This window comes from Magnolia sinica, chromosome 18 (genome assembly GCF_029962835.1).
Source record: "Magnolia sinica isolate HGM2019 chromosome 18, MsV1, whole genome shotgun sequence".
NCBI lineage: Eukaryota > Viridiplantae > Streptophyta > Magnoliopsida > Magnoliales > Magnoliaceae > Magnolia > Magnolia sinica.
The window spans coordinates 20,852,447-20,872,246 of NC_080590.1; the positions used below are offsets into that span (position 1 = coordinate 20,852,447).

The 19,800-nt window shown below is 39.0% G+C and overlaps 1 protein-coding gene across 4 annotated transcripts; it reads left to right on the forward strand.

The window, feature by feature from the left end:
- The first annotated feature begins 13,678 nt into the window (after nt 1–13,678).
- Nucleotides 13,679–19,541, forward strand: LOC131233400 (metal-nicotianamine transporter YSL2-like). Of its 4 annotated transcripts, none has more exons than XM_058230089.1 (8): nt 13,679–13,888; nt 14,349–14,774; nt 15,115–15,287; nt 16,314–16,411; nt 16,767–16,901; nt 16,996–17,200; nt 17,995–18,109; nt 18,190–19,541. In XM_058230089.1, exons 2-8 carry the CDS (start codon nt 14,366–14,368, stop codon nt 19,107–19,109), a joined length of 2,055 nt encoding a protein of 684 aa, XP_058086072.1. In that variant the 5' UTR covers nt 13,679–13,888; nt 14,349–14,365; the 3' UTR covers nt 19,110–19,541. The 4 variants fall into 4 exon arrangements, with proteins under 4 accessions (XP_058086072.1, XP_058086073.1, XP_058086070.1 ...); XM_058230090.1 differs by having other exon boundaries at nt 14,372–14,774; XM_058230087.1 differs by lacking the exon at nt 13,679–13,888 and adding an exon at nt 13,908–14,141 and having other exon boundaries at nt 14,372–14,774.
- Nucleotides 19,542–19,800: the final 259 nt, after the last annotated feature.

The window sequence follows — 19,800 nt, forward strand, 5'->3', positions numbered from 1 at the left end:
CCTAATGCTTTGAGTGGATATCAAATAATTATCACATTAGCCCATTTAAAAAAAAAATAAAATAAAAAATCAAAGATGGACATATTTTTCATCATTGTTTACTTTGATGTGGCTTTATAGAATCATAGGTCATCCTAATTTTCTTCTTCTCTAGACATAATATAAGACTAATAAACATCCAATGGTGGTTGGAACGGGCATTACAAAAATATTATAGTAGCCCCATCAAAATCAAGATACGCGATCTATTCAATTTCCTTTTTTTTTTTTTTTTTTTTTTAAAATAACCTCTTTGCACAGTTGGAGAGGAGGGTTGACTTGATCTTTAGTGGAGCCAACCTTAATGTGTACGTGAAATCCACTCCGACCATTAGATATGTAATCCCAATTTTGGCCTAGAACTGAACAATTACGCTAACTTATGATACAAGTAGGCCGCATCAAAGAAAATAGTTGGGAGAGAGACATCCACCCTTGATTCTTGCAGGGCCAACCATGATGATTATATGCAATCTACTTCAACCATTCCATGTCATGCCAAAAATCAAGCTTGAAGCCTAAAAATCAGGTCCACACGTGATTCAAGTGGGCCATACCAAGAAAAATAGTTTGGAAGGCAATCGTTGCCATGTACATTGTTTCGAATCATATGGTCCACCTGAATCATAGATTGTGGTGATTTTTGGGCCCTTGGAGAGTAAATGAGGTGACACACCTGATAGCTAATATAGATTTTACATAAATAGCATGGAGGGGCCCACCCAAACAACTGAGTCATTTGCGCACAGTCCACCCAAGTGCCGGTTAAAGAAACGCAAGGGTGGGTGTTGAATGACAATTATATCAAACATTGCAATGGGTTTTTGAAAAAATAAAAAATAAAATATAAATTCTATATTAATTAGGTAGTTTTTTTTTTTTTGGGTAAATTTTACTAAAAAAAATCAATGGCAACATGAAATTAGACAACTGCAAAGGCAATTATATACAATGATTCTGCTGGAAATTGATGGGTTGTTGGATCGGTGCATTTTTTTGGGCTTTGCCACATTGATACTGCAACCTACTAATGGATTGTCTAGATTGGCTGAACAAACACCAAAACCATGTGACCGGGTGATGGAACAGTGCGATTTTGGGCGCTTTGCAACATTAATACTGTAACCCACTACTTGATTGCCTAGATTGGCTGAACCAACAACAAAACCATGTGCTACTGCACTCTACTACTATTTTGTGGAGTTGGGCGTCATCGACAACCAATTGACCAGTACATCACTCGATCGATATAACTATTGCTTTTGTGACCCATCCGTGATTTGGACATTTTATTTAAGGGATTTTTTCATATGATCACCTTTTATTTATATAGTGGAATGCTCACATGCGCACCTTCTTATATGCACACCTTTGAACAGGTGCCATGGCCACAAAATCTGAACGGTCCACCTGATGCGGCACCCCTTGAAACCTTGTGGGCCCAACTTACAGCCCGATACAAAACTCTGGTGGGCCAGAGCAAAGAGAAATGCAAATCAAGAGAGGAAAATGTTTCATTTTTCCATGGCCCACCAGAGTTTTGTATCAGGCTGAAAGTTGGCTCATAAAGTTTCAAGGGGTGATGCATTATGTGGACCGTTCAGATTCTGTGCCCATGACATGTGTGCAAAGGTGCATAGGTGAGCATTCCTCTCTCTCTCTCTCATACAGAACTGTTACTTGAAAAAAATAATTCAAGTGAACGTTTACATTTTAAATATATGATAAAAAAACACAGCTACTTTAACCTTTACTCACATATAGTTAACGAAAAGAGCTGTTACTAGTTTAAAAGACACTTTTGCATTTTTAGTATAGTTTTCTCTAGTTTACTTTTATTTACCTGAGAACATGAGCTCATGTAAACCAAAGTTTGGTAGGATTGTTGCAATGTACTTATCACATCCAATCTATCCATTGGCAGAGTAGGCTGCAAACCTATTTTTGGCATAGATGGACTGAAATAAGCACGAATGTAAGTGAACCTAGTTAGTCAAATCCCGGCCCAGTGCTACATAGGGCACGACATAATTGGGCCTAGGCATGTCCGGATCGAAGAAATTATTGTTCAAAGTGCGATTTGTAAATTGGTCATAACTTTTAATCAGAGTATCGGGATGGGACTGATGACCTATGAATTTTGATCAGAATAGGCCACTCGGTTCCAACCAACTCTCGTAAGTGGGTTGCATCGCTCTATTTCGTGGGAAAGCACCATTCCAATTCAAAATCGCAATTTTAGGAAAAAAAAAAAACTATTTATAATAAGTTTTAAATTAGGCGTATTTCCTTCGTCTTAAAGTTTTAGTATATGCAGTCTTCTTAAGATTTGTTTCTAATCATTCCAAGAATCATCTGGCATGATTAAATTAAGACTTTCTATTTTTAATAAATTTTACTATTTTAAATAAATTTTAGTTTAGGTGAATTAGGACTCCTAATTAGGGTTTTGTTTTCCTTTATAAGTGATGTAATTGGAAGTCTGAATATTATTATTGATTAATTAAATTTCTGAATTTTCTTTCTTTCTTTTTTTTCTTATGGATTTAAGAACAATTTCGTGGATTCAACGTTTTGCATGCTTGAAGTAGATGATAGTGTTTCTCATCACACCATCAATTTCATGAGCTCAAGTCAGTACTTAAGCAAAAAAGTAGGCGGATTTAAAACTTACATATTAGAAAGCAGTGAGATTGAACATATACCATGAAAATTCTATTGGGAGTCTGGGACCAATAGAAGTTTCAGACGTGGTTGATATTTATTTTTTCCCTTCATCCTTGTGCATCACCTCATGAATGAATTAGACGAAACATACAAATGATGGTTGGCTCCATGAAGGTATTAACCACGGGTGTTTCTATCTCCCACTCTTTCCTATAGTGTGGCTCACTCGAAGGTATCAACCATGAAGGTATCAAACATACAGATGATGGTGGGCTCCAGATGATGCCATCAAAAGACCACTCGATGCCATTAATGCCATCGACAGATGTTTGATGCCGTTGGAAAAATTCAAAAAATTCATGTTTTGTCGCTGGAAAGTTTTGATGTTTTACTCAATGCCATCGACAGATCGTTAATGCCATTGAAGTCTCATCGAAGGTGCCATCGAGCGCGCATGCAGAATTGCGTAAGTACGGTATTTATTCCCTATTCCGATTGTGATACGATGTTATGATATATATAGCGGGTGTAATCGGAATTTGGGTAGAAGAGAGAGGTTCTAGGTTTTCTAAATTCATTCCTAAGGGTTTCAAGGGCATAGGTTGGGCTTGAGGAGTAGATTTGAGACTTGTTCGGATCAGTAATTTCTATCTCTTATAATTTATGCTTTTATAGTGCATTATCATCACTTTATGCCGTGGTTTTTTCCCCGAAAGGGTTTTTCCATGTAAAATTCAGATTGTTTATGTTTGGACTTGGTTGTGCGATTGGAGTACTTTATTTAATTCAACTTTGTGTGCTTATGTGGTTCCCCCAACAAGTGGTATTAAATCTAACATTGGGAAGAAAATCAAATCTGAAAACAACATATCAATGGCATCTAAGTTGAAGTTCGATGTTGAAAAATATTCCGGCAAAAATAATTTTAAACTATGGAAGGTTAAGATGACCGGTATCCTAGTTCAACAAGGCTTGGATGATGTCCTCCTTGAAAAGCAGCCAAAATTTATAATTAAAGATGAATGGAACAAGATGAATAAGAAACTTAGAACCTCTATCCAATTATGCTTAACGTATTAGGTCTTGTATAATGTCATGATGGAGAAAATTGTAGCAAGTATATGGGCAAAATTAAAGAACATCTTTGCGAAGAAATCTCTTAAAAATCGTTTGTACTTGAAGCTTCGGTTGCTCAATCTAAAGATGATAGAGGGGGTTGATGTTGAGGTGCACATTATCAACTTCAATAGATTGATTTGTAAATTGTTGGATATGGAGAAAACGATGAAAGATGAGGATCATGTATGCATTCTGTTGAATTATCTATAGGGGTGTACATCGAGTCGAACCGAGTCGAGTTGGCCTCAGCTCGTCTTGGCTCGGCCACTAGCTGACCTTAGCTCGACCCTCGAGCCTGACTAGTTAGCTCAACTTGGTTCAGTTAGCAGCTCGGCCCAGTTCGAGCCGAGTTCGAGCTAAGTTCGAGCCAAGTTCGCTTGTGCAGCATTTTCACAAACACCTAGGCTACACCTTCAAAATCTCATTGTATTTAAGACAATAACAATAGTTTTACAGGTATTTTATCAAACACCTTCTAAGCAACATAAAAATCAAGAAAAAAAGGGTATTGGTTTCATATACATACCTTACTTGCCACCAACCACACTTCGTTGAGTCATTTCATTAAACACTTGGTGAGAAATATCAATATCAAAGTAACCGAGTCACCGAACTGGTTCGATTCGAGCTAGATTCGATCTGAGTCTAGTCGAGCTGGGGCAAGCTCGAACTCGGCTTGAGCTCATTTTCGAGTTCAAAAAATTAGCTTGACTCGACTTGAACTCATTTTCAAGCTCAAAAAATCAGCTCGACTCATTCGAACTCAGCTTCGAACTGAGTCAAATGGACCTTTTCGAGTTGAGTCAAGCGAGCTAACCGAGCTAGCTCGGTTTGTGTACACCTCTAATTATCTCCCAGCTTCGTATGAGTCGTTCAAGGACTCATTATACACACGTAAAACTACCATTAGCGTCAAGACCATTATCTCAGCTCTTTAGTTGAAGGTGATGAGAAAGAAAAATGGTGATGTGGGTGCTTCTACAGATGCACTGGTTACAGGGAGGGATTCTGAGAAGAACAATAGATCTTCAAGATCGAGGTCCAAATCCAAGGGCAAAGACAAAGGCAAGTTGAAGTGATCTAATTGTGAGATAATCAGACATATGAAGAAGGATTACCATAATCCTAAATTGAAAAAAGAGAATTTAGATAGTTCTTCCAGGGAAGCTAACACTCCGAAATCTAGTGAAGAAGTAAACGGTAGTGACATGCTTACCACATAAAAATTCAGGTACTTCGATGAAGAATGGATTTTGGATATGAGGACTTCATACCACATGACCCCTCATCGGAGTTGGTTCACCAGTTACAATGAGTGTGATGGTAGCCAGGTGTTTTGTGGGCAATGATAATACTTGAAAAGCAGTGGGTATTGGATTGATGCTATCAAGATGTTTGATGCAATAGAGCGTATATTGACTAAGGTGAGACACATTCCTGATTTGAGGAAGAGTTTCATATATTTGGGAGCACTCGCGACACTAGGATATAAATTCACCGATTTTAATCGTGTCCTTAAAGTTTCAATTGGGGCACTCGTAGTCACGAAGGCATAAATGAACGGAAACCTTTATAGGTTGATCGGGAGTACTTCATCGGGTGAAGCTGCAACGTCTGTAGCAAATTCCATATTTACATGTATGTGGTATGCACGCTTGGGCCACATGAGCGAGCGAGACATGAAGGTACTCTCTTATCGTTGTTTAATTTCAAAATTTAAAAGTATTGATTTTAGTATATGCGAGCATTATATATATGGTAAACAATTAATGTTATCTTTTAAGTTTAGCAAACATGTTTATAAGGGTATTCTTAATTATGTGCATTCTGACATATGGGGCCGACGCCCGTGATTTTTGGTGGAGGGTCGTTATGGTTTATTACATTCATTAACGACTAAACTAAAAAATCTGGGTTTATTTTATGAAAAATAAATCTGATGTTTTCACCAACTTTAAGCAATGAAAGATGATTATGAAAAAACAGTCAAGGGGAAATGTGAAAGCGTTAAGGACAGATAACGATGAGGAATTCACTTCTGGGGAATTCAATAAGTATTGCAAAGATAAAGGGATCGCGAGGCACAACACAGTGTGTCACATAACATAGTAGAATAGTGTGGCTGAGCGGATGAATCGGACTCTCTTGGAGAGGGTCGATGTATGATTAATAATGTTGGGTTGGGGAAAAAATTATAGATTGAGTCCATTAACACAACTTGTTACTTAGTGAATCAGTCCTCTTCTACGGCCATTGAATGTAAAATTTCAGAAGAAGTGTGGAGTGGTTAGCAGGTAAACTACTCAGGACTGCGTGTATTTGGTTGCGATGCTTACTCTCGTGTACTTTCAGTTAAGATAGATAAGTTGAACTAAATGGTAAAAAATTATATCTTTGTCGACTATGGCGGTGGTGTGAAGGGATACAGGCTATATGATCGGGTCACACAAAAGATCATACTTAGTCATGACGTCAAATTCTATAAAGATCCTTATTCCGTAAGAATGAGCACAATAAGCTGAAAAAGTTGGTTGTGAACGTTTAGGTAAACATGGATGAGATACAGGCTGATACAGGTATACAGGAAAATTTTCAAGAGCATGTGGAGCAACCATCTGTGATAAGGAATCCGCCAAGGGATCGCAAGTTACCAGCGAGATATAATGATGACTCAAATATTGCTTTTGCCCTAATTATAGATGAGGGAGATTTGTCTACTTTTTAAGATGCTATTGATGAGATGGATGCTGAAAATTGAGAAGTTGTGATGAATGATGAAATGGACTCCTTGTACAATAAGGAGACATGAGAGATAGTGGAGCTTTCCGTTGGCCGTAAAGTTATCTGGTGCAAGTGGATCTTTAAGAAGAAAAATGATAGATACAAAGAAAGGTTGGTAGCTAGGGGATATGCTCAGAGAGAATGTGTCGACTTCACTAAGGTGTTTGAACCTATGATGGAGTAAGTATTTATCAGATTCATGTTGGCGTTGGATGCCCAATACGATCTTGAGATGGAATAAATGGATGTGAAAACTGCCTCCCTGCATGGGGAATAGGAAAAGCAAATCTACATGAAGCAACCAAAATGTTACCAAATATAATTAGGGGTAGAGAACATGATTTACATGTTAAAGAGGTCGTTGTATGATAAGGGTCGAATATTGCATATCAAACCCTAATTAGTGCATGATTTTACGTACATGATAATACTTAATGGAATATTTTAATTATATTTTTGTTACAGGATGAGAAATTTATTATCTTGGTATTGTATGTTGATAACATGCTTATCGCCAGTTATAACATATCTGAGATCAACGTACTGAAGACTTAGTTATTAGAGACATTCGAGATGAAAGATTTGAGAGCTCCAGAGAAGGTTCTTGACATTGGCATACACATAAAGAAGAAAATGAGTATGTTATGGTTATCTCAGTCTGAATATCTTGAGAAGGTATTGATGAAGTATGGGATGGACAAGGCAAAACAGGTCAGCGTTCCCCACACGACTCACTTCAAATTATCTTCATAACAATATCCTAAAACCGATTAAGAAAAGTAGAATATGTCTTGTGTGAGTTATTCGAGTGCAGTTGGCAGCTTGACGTATGTCATGGTTTATACTAGACTGGATATTTCACATGTAGTGGGTGTTGTTAGCAGATACATGTTTAACCTCGGCAAGTAACATTGGGAGGTAGTGAAATGGCTACTTCGATACATTCAAGATACATAAGATTATGTCTTATCATTTAAGAAATCAAGGGCTAAGTTAGTAGGTTATGTGGATTTTGATTATGCAGAAGTGTTGATAATAGAATGTCGACTTCTGGTTACTCGTTTGTTCTAGCGGGTTGAGCGATCAGTTGAATGTCGAAGCTTCAGTTTGTGGTGGCTCTTTCCACAATCGAAGCTAAGTATATGACGATGACCGAAGTATTTAAAGAATGTGTTTGATTGAGAGGGATGATAAATTAGTTTTGGCTTCAGCAGGAGGCCATGTCGGTTAATTATGACAACAAAAGCGTGATCAATTTGACTAAAAATTCTATTTATCACTTACGTACTAAACATATTGATGCACGTTATCATTTTATCCGACAGGTACTTGAGGAAGGATGCGTGACTTAAAAAAAATTTCACACGAGCATAAATCTGGCTGATATACTTATGAAGGTGGTCCTCACAGATAAGTTCAAGCTTTGTGCAACTTCATTGGGCTTGACGAAGGCGTAAATGGAAGACGGAGTGTGCACGAGAAGTGATGGTGGGGCTATGATGCAAGGCAAAATTAGAGATGAAGATATGAAGTTATAAAGAATATTGAATATTGAAGACATGGTGGAGATTGTTGTTGGTTTCTTAAATTCGTTAACAACAGGGTCTGTCGATGTCATCGAAAAAATTCATATTTTATCGTTGGAACGTTTTGGTGTTTTACTTGATGCCATCGAAAGTGTTCAATGCCATCAAAGTCCCATTGAAGGTATCATCGAGCGTGTGCGCAGAATTGCATAAATGTGGGAATTGTTTCCTATTCCGATTGTGATACGATGTTATGTTATATATAATTGGTGTAATTGGAATTTGAGTAGAAGACACACATTCTAGGTTTTCTAAATTTGTTAATAAGGGTTTCAAGGGCATAGGGTAGGCTTAGGAGTAAGATTTGAGGCTTGTTCGGATCATTAATATCTATCTCTTATAATTTTTGTTTTTATAGTGCATTATCATTGCATCATGCTACGATTTTCTTTCTTCAAAAGGATTTTTTTGTTTAGACTTAGTTGTGCGATTAGATTATTTTATTTGATTTAACTCTGTATGCTTCTGTTAAGCTCACAAAATTGATGGAATAATGAATGTTACGGAGACACTGCGTTAGGCCCGTGAAAGTTTCAACTGTGCATGTTTTCATCCCCAGTGTTTCTCGCGGAGTGGCCCACCTCAGTTTTGGATCCGCATAGTTTTTGAGTTCACATGAAAGTGGCGAACGTAATGCTAAGTCAGAAGGGCATCATGGTGGCCCCATAGAGCGAATGTCAAAAGGACAGCAGTAAGTTAAGGGCATTTTACCACGGGCTTTTTAATCATTTAAAAGACGCCGTGACTGTAACTTTCCAATGGTGAGCGCTTTCAGCGGTGAACGCATCCTTTACCAACGCGGATTAGGTACTACCCTGCCTGTACCAGGTCGGAACACGCTGGTGCTATAAGAGGCCAACGTGATGTGTAGGTTCATCCACATTGTCCATCTATTTTTTCATATCATTTTAGGATATGAACCCAAAAATGAGATAGATCCAAGACTCAACTGGACCACACAATAGAGATTGAATGTGAACCACTAAAAACTTTGTAGGAGTATAAAAAGTTTTGGATGAAGCTGCTATTTTTGTTTTGACTTCATCCACTTCTATGTGAGCTGATGAACAGGTTGGATGGAAAATAAACATAATAGTTGGCCCTAGGAAATCTTCAACGGTGGATGTCTTTATCACCATTGCTTCTTGAGATGTGGTCCATTAAAGTTTAGGATCTGCTTCGTTTTTGGGCTTAAAGCTAAAATGATATTGAAAAATGGATGGACTGTATGGATAAACCCATACATCACGGTGGGACCCTCAGAGCTCTAGCCTGTTCCGAGTTGGGAATACGTAGGTGTAGTACCCCATCCGCGTCCTTACATTGCGAGCAGCCCAAAAACGAGGGATGCGGACTTACCGCAAAAGCCTTCCGCAGGAAGTTCCTGCGCGAGGATGTTCGGTGGGTCCACTGCAATGTATGTGAGAAATCCCTTCCGTACATCTGTTTTGAGAGATCAATTTAGAAGATGAGACAAAAAATGAAGTGGATACAAAACTCAAATGAGTCACACGAGAGGAAAATTTGGGAGAAAAATTTCCCACCGCTAAAACCTTCCGAGGCTCCACCTATGTGTATATGCTATCCAAACCATTTATAAGGTCATTTCCAATGGGATGAATTGATATATATATATATATATATATATAAATTGATACAAAAATTTTATAACCATAAAAATGTTTCAACGGTGCTTATTGAATACCCACTATTCCCTCTTGTGTGGCCCAACAAGAGGCCCAATTGAGTACTGGATGCACCTCATTCTTGGTCGCACGTCCTAAAATGAGCAAGAAAATCGGATGGATGGGGTGTATTTATCACAAATATCTCGGTGGGCCCCAACCATCATCCTAGCGCGGGAGCTTAATGCGAAAGGCTTTGGCAGGAAATCCACGTCCAAAAACACGAGCTTTTAGTTGGAAAATTTTCAAGAGTAGAAATCTTATGTATATACACTAATAAATGACAGCTGATCTGTGAAAAAATCCCTTCAATTAATTATATAATTACTTGAGGTGGCTACCACCAAAGCCGATTGCGTACTACCCCCATGATTCGTCTGGGCAGGGACTCTGTGATGTATGAGTTTTATCCACGCCGCCCATCCAATTTTAGGTAGATCCAAAGCTCGAGTCACCGCAGGAACCAGTGGGGACAGTGACGCCCACTATTAAAATCTTCTTATGACCAACGTGATGTTTATTTCCTATCCAACCTGTTCATAAGCTAATATAGACCTGACACCCAGATCCATAGATCAACTGGCAGATTGAGTGGAGGTCTTGGTATCGATCCTTAGCAGGGGTGGCTAACATGGAGTGTATGTACTGACATGGGTGTGTACTAACAAACTAACCCAAAAAAGAGAAAAAAAGAAAAGAAAAGTAATATAGACCTTCAATAAGGAAAAACACAAATATAAGCTTGATGCAAAACTTGTGAGGCTATCAAGAAGTTTCTAATGGTAGGTATTCAATCTCCACACTCTGGTCTACTTACTCTTGCTCTAGACTCCCGGGGGTTTCAACACCTGGTCAAGGGTTTGAGTACCCATGGGTGGTGAAATTCCACTAGTGTGAGTGTGTGGGGGTGTGTGTGCATGTGTTTAAAAAATAAAAAAAAATAATATATATATATATATATATATTTCACTTGAGCTTTGGATCTGCCTAAATTTTGAGTTCCTACCCTATAATGATAAAAAAAAAATAAAAAAATGGAGAGTACCATGGATAAAATACATATGTTACGGTGGGCTCCACATATGTTTGTGAGAAATCAACATGTCCATTCTTTTTGTGAGCTCATTTTAAAACATGAAAGAAAAGGGGAGCAAAGCGAGTCAGGAGGGCTGCACTGAAGGAAATGATGGGTGGGGAAAATCCTACCCTTGAAACATTCATGGGTCGACGATGATGCTTATATACCATCCATATCGTCTATAACGCGGTCCCTACCTGGATGAACTGAAAACACAGATGTTATTATCATTCAAAACTTTTGTGGCCTTGCAGATATTTCAACTTTGAACATTCAATTCTCACGTTTTCAGCCTACTTGAGTATTCGATCTGATCTTATTTTGGTCTCATGTCAAAAACGAGCTCAAAAAACAGATGAAAGAAATAGATTTCTCACAAACATCACGATGGGCCTCACCTACGATTACACGCAGTAAATCCGTGTCCTCAGGCAACCACACAGTCAAGCCTACCACGAGTCACATCGCGAGGATTTTCCTGATACTCTGGCAGTGTTATGGTTCACCAGAACGCAGCCGGATTTGTACACCTGCCATACATGTAATACTAGTAAATAGTTAAAATCCTGTAACCACCACAGATAGGTAACAAGAGATGGATTGAACCATCATAGTCACGCAAAAGTACATCTGTTTGTTGAATTCTTACCGTTGATCAATTTTAACTTTTGCTCGTTCGTTTGATGCCCAAAATCTGCCAGTTCTATTATCATTTGAGCTTAATACTCGGTTTATGGCCCATCTAAAGTAGGTCCCACTTTTTCAACGGTTCAATATGATTCATTTCAATGATTAAATGTACAAATTTTGAGAGCATGTTGACAAACCATTACTACGTAATAAAGTATCAAAGGTTTTCTCATCTAATTTTTTTCTCTGAATTTGGACAAACACAAAGGACAAAACCGTCATTTTACTAAAAAGCAAGTGGTAATATAGTCAACTCAAACGTTTGAGTCTTCCCACCACCTCATCTAGATTAGTTTAACGAATGCTGACGTACTTGCTCGTGTGAGATTGAGGCAGCGGCTACTTAGAACACGTGCGATGTTGAGTTACGTGTGAGAGATTCCGGCCATTCATTATAAAAAGAAGAAGTACGAGCATGGTCAGGACCAAAATAAGGCCGATAAACTCATCAAGGTATGTTACAAATCTACATTGAATGTGGGCCGTCCGTCATGTTTTCTTAACCGTCCATTTTTGCGAGACAAGTGCGAGCTTTATGATGTATGGAATAGTCTGTTACTCGATACTAGAGAGTAGAGATAGATGGACAGGATCTTGAACATGCTTAGAAAATTGGCACCTTTGACCCTTGTCTGTCGTCTACTCGGCATTCCTCGCTTTCCATCGCAATGCTTGTGTCTGAAGAGGTCTGCTATAGTAAATCTGGACTTATTGTTATTGGATAACTTTCGGAATTAAAGTAGTAAGATATGAGATTTTATACCATGATCCAAACTGTTGATATGAATTTAAAGATAATTTTAACTGTATGAAAATTTTGAAATTGGAATTTGTGAAATTTAAAGTACTACAACAACATACCCTCTTTATTTAAATGAGAAATGTTAAAATGAAATAATCATGAAATATTACATTTCGAGTTTTTCTTGTTCCCCATCCACGGTGAGGTCCATAATTTAAACGGTCTGGATCATTGAAAATATCCATAGATCTAACTCTACCGCCCCGATTCAGTACGTATTATAGCAAACGTCGCGTTTGAAAGCTTTTAACTCTCATGCCGAGGGAGATTTCATCAGACAAATAAGAATGGCTACTGGCGAGTGTAGCCATCGGAATCCTACTTCCGGATACTTGGCAACATGTTGCATCAGAACAAGATCAGATCCTTTCATGTGTTGGGCCCCTTCAGTTTTGTGCCGTGATTTGAAAATTAGGCTCATCCATTACTGAGGACGGCAAAAATGTAAGAAAATACAAAAACATTGATCAACGGTCCAAATTAACGCAGTGGTGTGGACAACCTATTCATGGGACCCACCTGATTTTTTAACCAACGACAACATATGCTGGGACCCACCTGATGAGTGAAAGTCACGTGTGGTGAGAGTAGGATTCTTATTTGGATTCCATCACGAGCTGCTGCGGTGATGGAGGATTCCTGTGGAGCCCACCTGGATGTATTTTTCTTAAATCCAATTCGTCCATCCGTTTTGAGAGCTTATTTTGGGCAGAGAAGAGAAAACATTAAGTAGATCGAAATCTCAAGTGGACCACACCGCAGGAAAACGTGGTGATTGACTACTAACCGTTAAAAACTTCTTGGGGCCACCTGAATTTTTATTTACCATCCAACCTGTTGATAAGGTCACAAAGATCTGGATGAAGGGACGATACAAATATCAACTTGAATCAGCACTTTTGTCGCCCACAAGAAGTTTTTAATGGTCAATCACCACTGTTTCCTATGGTGTGGTCCACCTGATATTTGGATCTGCTTCATTTTTGGAAAAATGAACTAAAACAAGCTTTAATGAATGGACGGCGTTGATGTAAGGAAAATACATCAAGGTGGGCCCCACAGGGTTCTACCCACCGGGGATCCACTTAAGCCGCGCCTGATTTCCTCGAGTAGCACTCCTCTTCCAATCAGAAACAAGCGTATCTCTCTCTCTCTCTCTCTCTCTCTCTCTCTCTCTCTCTCTCAATCCTTACTTTTCGAAGGCGTGTCTAAACCATACGCCACCGTTGAAGATAGCCTTGTGCGGAAAGAATCGTCAATCGCTTCCCAGTCCACTCACCTACAACGGAAAGGAAAACTACTATTTAAAGATCCCATTTCTTTAAATTACGAGCACTGAATGGTGTACTGCATATGGTTTTTGTACTTCCAGTAGTACACGTGACAAAAAAAACCATCACAAGCCCGAAAAATCAAGCACATTTACAAGAATATCATGATGGTATTGCGCGCATTTTCTTTTGTTTGGCGACCTTTTCATTTATTTTTTAAATTTCTTTTTGAGTTTTTTAAATCTTAGTGTGTGTATATAAGTCATGGTCTTGTAGTAGTGATTTTTGTGGAGAAAAGTAAAGGTTGGGTTGCTTTACATGATTGATTTTAAGAAAGACAAGAAGACCCATCAGGGATTTTGATTTGCTTTTGCTGTTTCTGTGATTTTTCGGATGAAATCATAAGAAATGAAGAATACCCAGGTGAGATTTTTCAATGGAGAGCTTGAATTTGTATTAGTTCTTTGCATTTTCGCATGATTTGTGTTCTGAGATTTCCATTTTTTAAAAAAAAGGTGAAGAAAACCCAGCTGAGATTATTCGAGGGAGCCAGCCTGTTTTTGTTTTTTGTATTTATTTTTTTAATGTATACTCCTTCAAAAGTTCTGTTTAATAAAACTCTGCTTTCAGATGAAATTTTCACATGAATGAAGGAGATGGACATGGAAAAGAAGTCAACCCAACTTGTAGAATTTGGTGTTATGAACATAGAAGGCGTGAAAGAGGAGGATAGAGAGAAAACCGATTTGGAAGATCAGCAGCGGCTGCAAGAGGACTTTGCGAGACCTCCGCCATGGTCAAAGCAGATCACAGTCCGTGGAATCATTGCAAGCCTTGTGATTGGCAGCGTCTACAGTGTAATCATAATGAAACTTAATCTCACGACAGGGCTCGTTCCTCCCCTCAACGTCTCGGCGGCCCTTCTTGCCTTTGTCTTCCTTAAGTCGTGGACAAAGATACTTAAGAGGGCTGGAATAGTCACTACGCCTTTCACTCGGCAGGAGAATATCGTCGTGCAGACATGTGCTGTTGCATGTTACAGCCTTGCACTTGGAGGTTTGATGCCTTGATGGAGTGAATTTGAGCTTTTAGTGTTTGGATGCATACAGCATAAGTGAACAGACTTGCAAATGATCAGTTTAATCCATTGGAGATTACTGAAGTTAGTGATGTTTTGTGGTGTTCATAATGAGTAATCAGCCCTGAAATTGTAATGTAATTGCAGTTTGGAGCTCAATTCCTCAATGTGAATGCTAACGAATAGAATCATAATTTCATCATTTCCATTTCATTATACTAATTATTGCAATTTGATTGAATATCGCATCCAAACACACTGCTAAATGTGTTTTTTTCTTTTTTAATAATGTTTTTGTCTCATTTTGGCTTGTTGCAGGTGGATTCGGGTCTTATCTATTGGGTCTGAACAAGAAGACATACGAACTGGCCGGGGTGGAAACAGAGGGGAATACTCCAGGGAGTTATAAGGATCCTGGGATTGGTTGGATGACTGGTTTCCTGTTTGTTGTTAGTTTTGTTGGGCTTTTGTCTTTGGTTCCACTAAGAAAGGTAATATTCTTTTCCTTGATTTTTCTTAATGGTTTGTAGTTTTATTGGTTTTTATTTATTTATTTATTTTTATTATTATTATTTAAATGAAGAGTAATGCGATTTGTATTAAAAAGAAAAAAACAGACAAAAGAAAGGAAAAAAAAAAACAAAATAAAACAGAGGTCTAGGGACGCTGAGGTAGCGGACCAGCTAGACGCAGAGAAACAAAAGATTACATCCTTTGAGTTTGTCTACATTACAAGCCCATTCAATAATGAACTGATTGACTCTATGAAAGAGGGACAGAATTGAATGCAATTCATTTCTAAAACATCTGCTGTTCCTCTCTTCCCGAACTGTCCACCAGGCCGCCAGAAGGGCTAGTTTCCAGATAGGGGTTCTTTGAGAACCAATGCGGACACCGTGCCAAGCTTTTAGGAAGGGTTGGGTTGAAGGTGGATTTCATTGTTAATGGGTTGAAGGTGGATTTCATTGGGGTGATCGGGCTTTAGTTTGTAGCTGACAATGCTCAGTTGCAGATTCATGTGACTAATCATCATCATCTACAAATCAAAAGCCATTTGTTTAAAAACTGACCCTGCAATCTTCTTCTTCCATTTTTTTTTCAATATGAATGAAAATTTCCACAATTAGTTTTTAAAAAATGTTTTTAAGCATGGATTTTGGATTAGTTAACCCTGTTAATCTGCAGAAAATCGAGTTGAATTTTGTGTTCCCTCAGGGAAATCAGTCGTTTTTTTACTCCCATCATTATATTCTACTTTAAATTTACTCAAAATTTTCTAAAATTGATGTGTCTTAGTTAGGTAGACTCTGGTTTTGGTTTGGAAATCTACAACATATATATACTGAAGGTTATTTAATTCAGATGGATTTCATCTTAAAATATCTTTTTTTTTTTTTTTTTTAAATGCTTCCTCAATCATGATAATCTAAATTGAGATGAAAATTACACTATTTTTTTTATTTTTTATTTTTAGATCCTGGATATGGTTTTTTCATCGAGTCTTCATCATTCTGCAGATCATGATAATCGACTACAAACTAACTTATCCAACCGGCACCGCCACTGCTCATCTCGTCAATGGCTTCCATACTCCTCAAGGAGACAAAGATGCAAAGTAGATGTCTGCCCCGACACTTTCCGCTTCTTTCTCGTAGGGGAAAAGATCCAGCTAGAAAATCTTATGTCTGTTCTTGTTCCAAGCACTTTATCTCCATGTGCATGGCAACCATTCATGAGACAGGATCGTCCTTCTGTTGGCTCTGCCTCCAACTGGTTGCTAGGATCATCCCAACTTTTGATTACATTCCATCCCATGTCAGGCCCAGCGGATGAACCGTCCATAATACATGCACCACGTGCAAAGAGATAGAGTGCTTGATGACAAATAAGTGATGATGCCGGATACTTCTCCCTCTGAAAATTAAAACCCAGATAGGAAAATAGTCTGATAACTCCCCATCCTTCTACAGGAAGCAGGTCCGCGGCTTTGCAAGGTTTTTCACTGTCAGTTTCATTTGGGGCTTCTTTCAGTGGTTTTACTCTGGAGGAGAAGGGTGTGGGTTCTCAAAGTTCCCTACATTTGGGTTGCAAGCATTTAAGCAAACGTATTCCTCGATGACTACTCTCTTCAATTGAATTAAACCACTCCTGCATCCAATTCTTCCATGACCACTGATCTGTTTTCTTGGGTTTTTGCAGATTTTACTTTGATTTCAGCTTGACATATGTTGGAGCAGGGATGATCATTTCCCATATGACCTCTTCCCATGTGACGAATCTGTCGTTGCTTCTAGGAGCAGTGATCTCATGGGGGATAATGTGGCCTTTGATTAGAAAAGTCGAAGGAGATTGGTACCCTGAGAGTTTACCTGAAAGCAGTATGAGAAGCTTGCAAGGTTACAAGGTCTCTGAAATAGAGATTCTTCCCTTTCCAATCCCGAATTTATCTTGAACAGAGTAATTCAGGCCTCTTTGGTTCTGCTTGAGAAGATATAGCAAAAGAAGAACTATGCTGACCAGCAATAATAGTGTAGAGGGAAAAAATCAGGATGAAAAATACATAACAAAAATTGAAAATATTTTCTAACTGAGAGAATCAGAGGGGAGTTCAATACACAGCAGACCTGCATTGGACTCAGCATCTGATCATTGCACCTGTTGTGTATGTTCTTCTTATGCAATATCTTCTCAATAACAAAAATACTAAAGGTCCCCGAATGAGGAAATCTCCAAACTGAATTGGTTGCTTTTCTACCTTTCTATTTAAGGTTTGGGATAAAACTGCAAATCATTTCCAGTGTCTGTTACAATTCTCTTCTTGTCTGATCAAGGAAGCTATAAAAATTTCAGTTGTTCCTACAGAGCAGTTTTGCAGATTTCTAACTGCATCGTATTGCAATTAGTTCAACAAAGTGGAACTGATCATGTGTAGTTTCAAGTTGGACGTTGAAGGGAATAGACATGCATTTGAGGCCTTCTATTCATGATTTCCTATTCTTGAACAAATTATTGAAATCCAACTAAATAGTGCATCCAAACAAGCTTAAAGATAACGAATGCAAATTGCAGTTTCTGAATGTTATAGTTGACTGCATTGTTTCTTTGAAACACATCATCATCAGCATCAGTATCATTGTTTTAAGTCGTCATTCATTGTCCTTTTCTCATTCTACCATGAATTGCTGATTGGGTTTGCAGGTCTTTATCGCCATAGCTCTCATCCTAGGAGATGGACTCTATAATTTCATCAAAGTACTGTCTTTCACCATCAGAAGCTTCCATGCTAGATTGAAACGGAAGGACCTCAGAACAGGTAAAAGCAGAACCAAAAACCTCACAACGTCTGCAACATTTGAAAATGTCTACCAAATGACATCTCTCTTAACATTACAGATACCCAAAATCAGTCCCCTGAGGAGCGTTATCGCAATGAAACATTCATGAGGGAAAACATTCCGGTGTGGGTTGCATGTTTAGGCTACGCCTTCTTCTCCATCATCTCCATAATCGCCATCCCCCGCATGTTCCCTGAAGTGAGATGGTACTATGTCATCATAGCCTATATCTTCGCTCCTGCATTCGGGTTTTGTAACGCTTATGGCGCGGGTCTCACTGACATGAACATGGCCTATAACTATGGCAAAGTTTCCCTCTTCGTCCTCGCAGCTTGGGCAGGGAAAGACTCTGGTGTTGTAGCTGGGCTAGTTGGCTGTGGCTTGATAAAGTCAATTGCCTCCATCTCTGCTGATCTAATGCAGGATCTGAAGTCAGGGCATCTCACACTCACCTCCCCTCGCTCAATGCTCTTGAGCCAGGCCGTGGGGACCGCCATGGGATGCGTGGTGGCCCCTCTCACATTCTTTCTTTTCTACAAGGCCTTTGATGTGGGGAACCCAGACGGAGATTTCAAAGCTCCCTATGCTCTGATCTACCGGAACATGGCTATCCTGGGTGTTGAAGGCTTCTCTGCTCTGCCCCACCATTGCTTGCAGTTGTGTTTCGGCTTCTTGGTGTTTGCAGTTGGACTGAACTTGGTGAGAGACCTCTCCCCTCCAAAGTTTGGGAGGTGGGTCCCACTGCCCATGGCAATGGCAGTGCCGTTCCTTGTCGGGGCCTACTTTGCTATCGATATGTGCCTGGGGAGCTTGATTGTGTTTGCTTGGCACAAGCTTAACAGCAAGAAGGCTAGTCTGATGCTCCCTGCAGTCGCCTCTGGTTTGATCTGCGGTGACGGGCTGTGGGTCCTACCAGCATCCATTCTTGCTCTAGCAAACGTTAAACCTCCTATATGCATGAAATTCTCGTCTAATTAGTATATGAAGAGCAGCCCAATTCTCGAAAAACCACAGCCTTGAAGTTGGTCTACGATTCGAGGAACGCGAACACTACATTTCCAACTAAAGGCTGATTTTCGATCCAGCACATCGACGGAGGCCAAGACAGTTGAATTACAAGAACTGCTTAATGTAAAAGAATAACACAACATCGATTAAATCCAGATGAATAATTCATATGGAGTTTATATGGGAGAAAAGATATCTAGTGGTATATGAATATTTTGGTTTTGCAGTAGTCTGATCAGCGATTTCAATAATAGGTAGGAGGAAGAAGTTAGTGATGCATTGAATGTCATACTTCATCTCATAGCAATGGTGAATTTTGTAGTTCAGAGTTCCAGATCTCAGAAATGTTTATGACATATGATCTAGATTTGGATAAATATAAGTTTGCATTTTACTTCTCTACTCTTCTTTTATTCTTTGGGTGAACTCTATATGTGTGATATTTGCCAGATTTCCGGCGTTTCGTTTTATAGTATGTTGAGCAGATTCTGAATAATATCAGGCTGTCAGATGATCTGAACGCTAGCTTGGGCAATTTCTACAAACCTTCGGACAGTGACCTCTTGTTTCATGGGGACCCACCTATGACGTGTATAGAATCCAACCATGTGTTGAGGGCCGTTGCACAAAACCTTAGGATTTAGCCTCCCAAAAACACCAG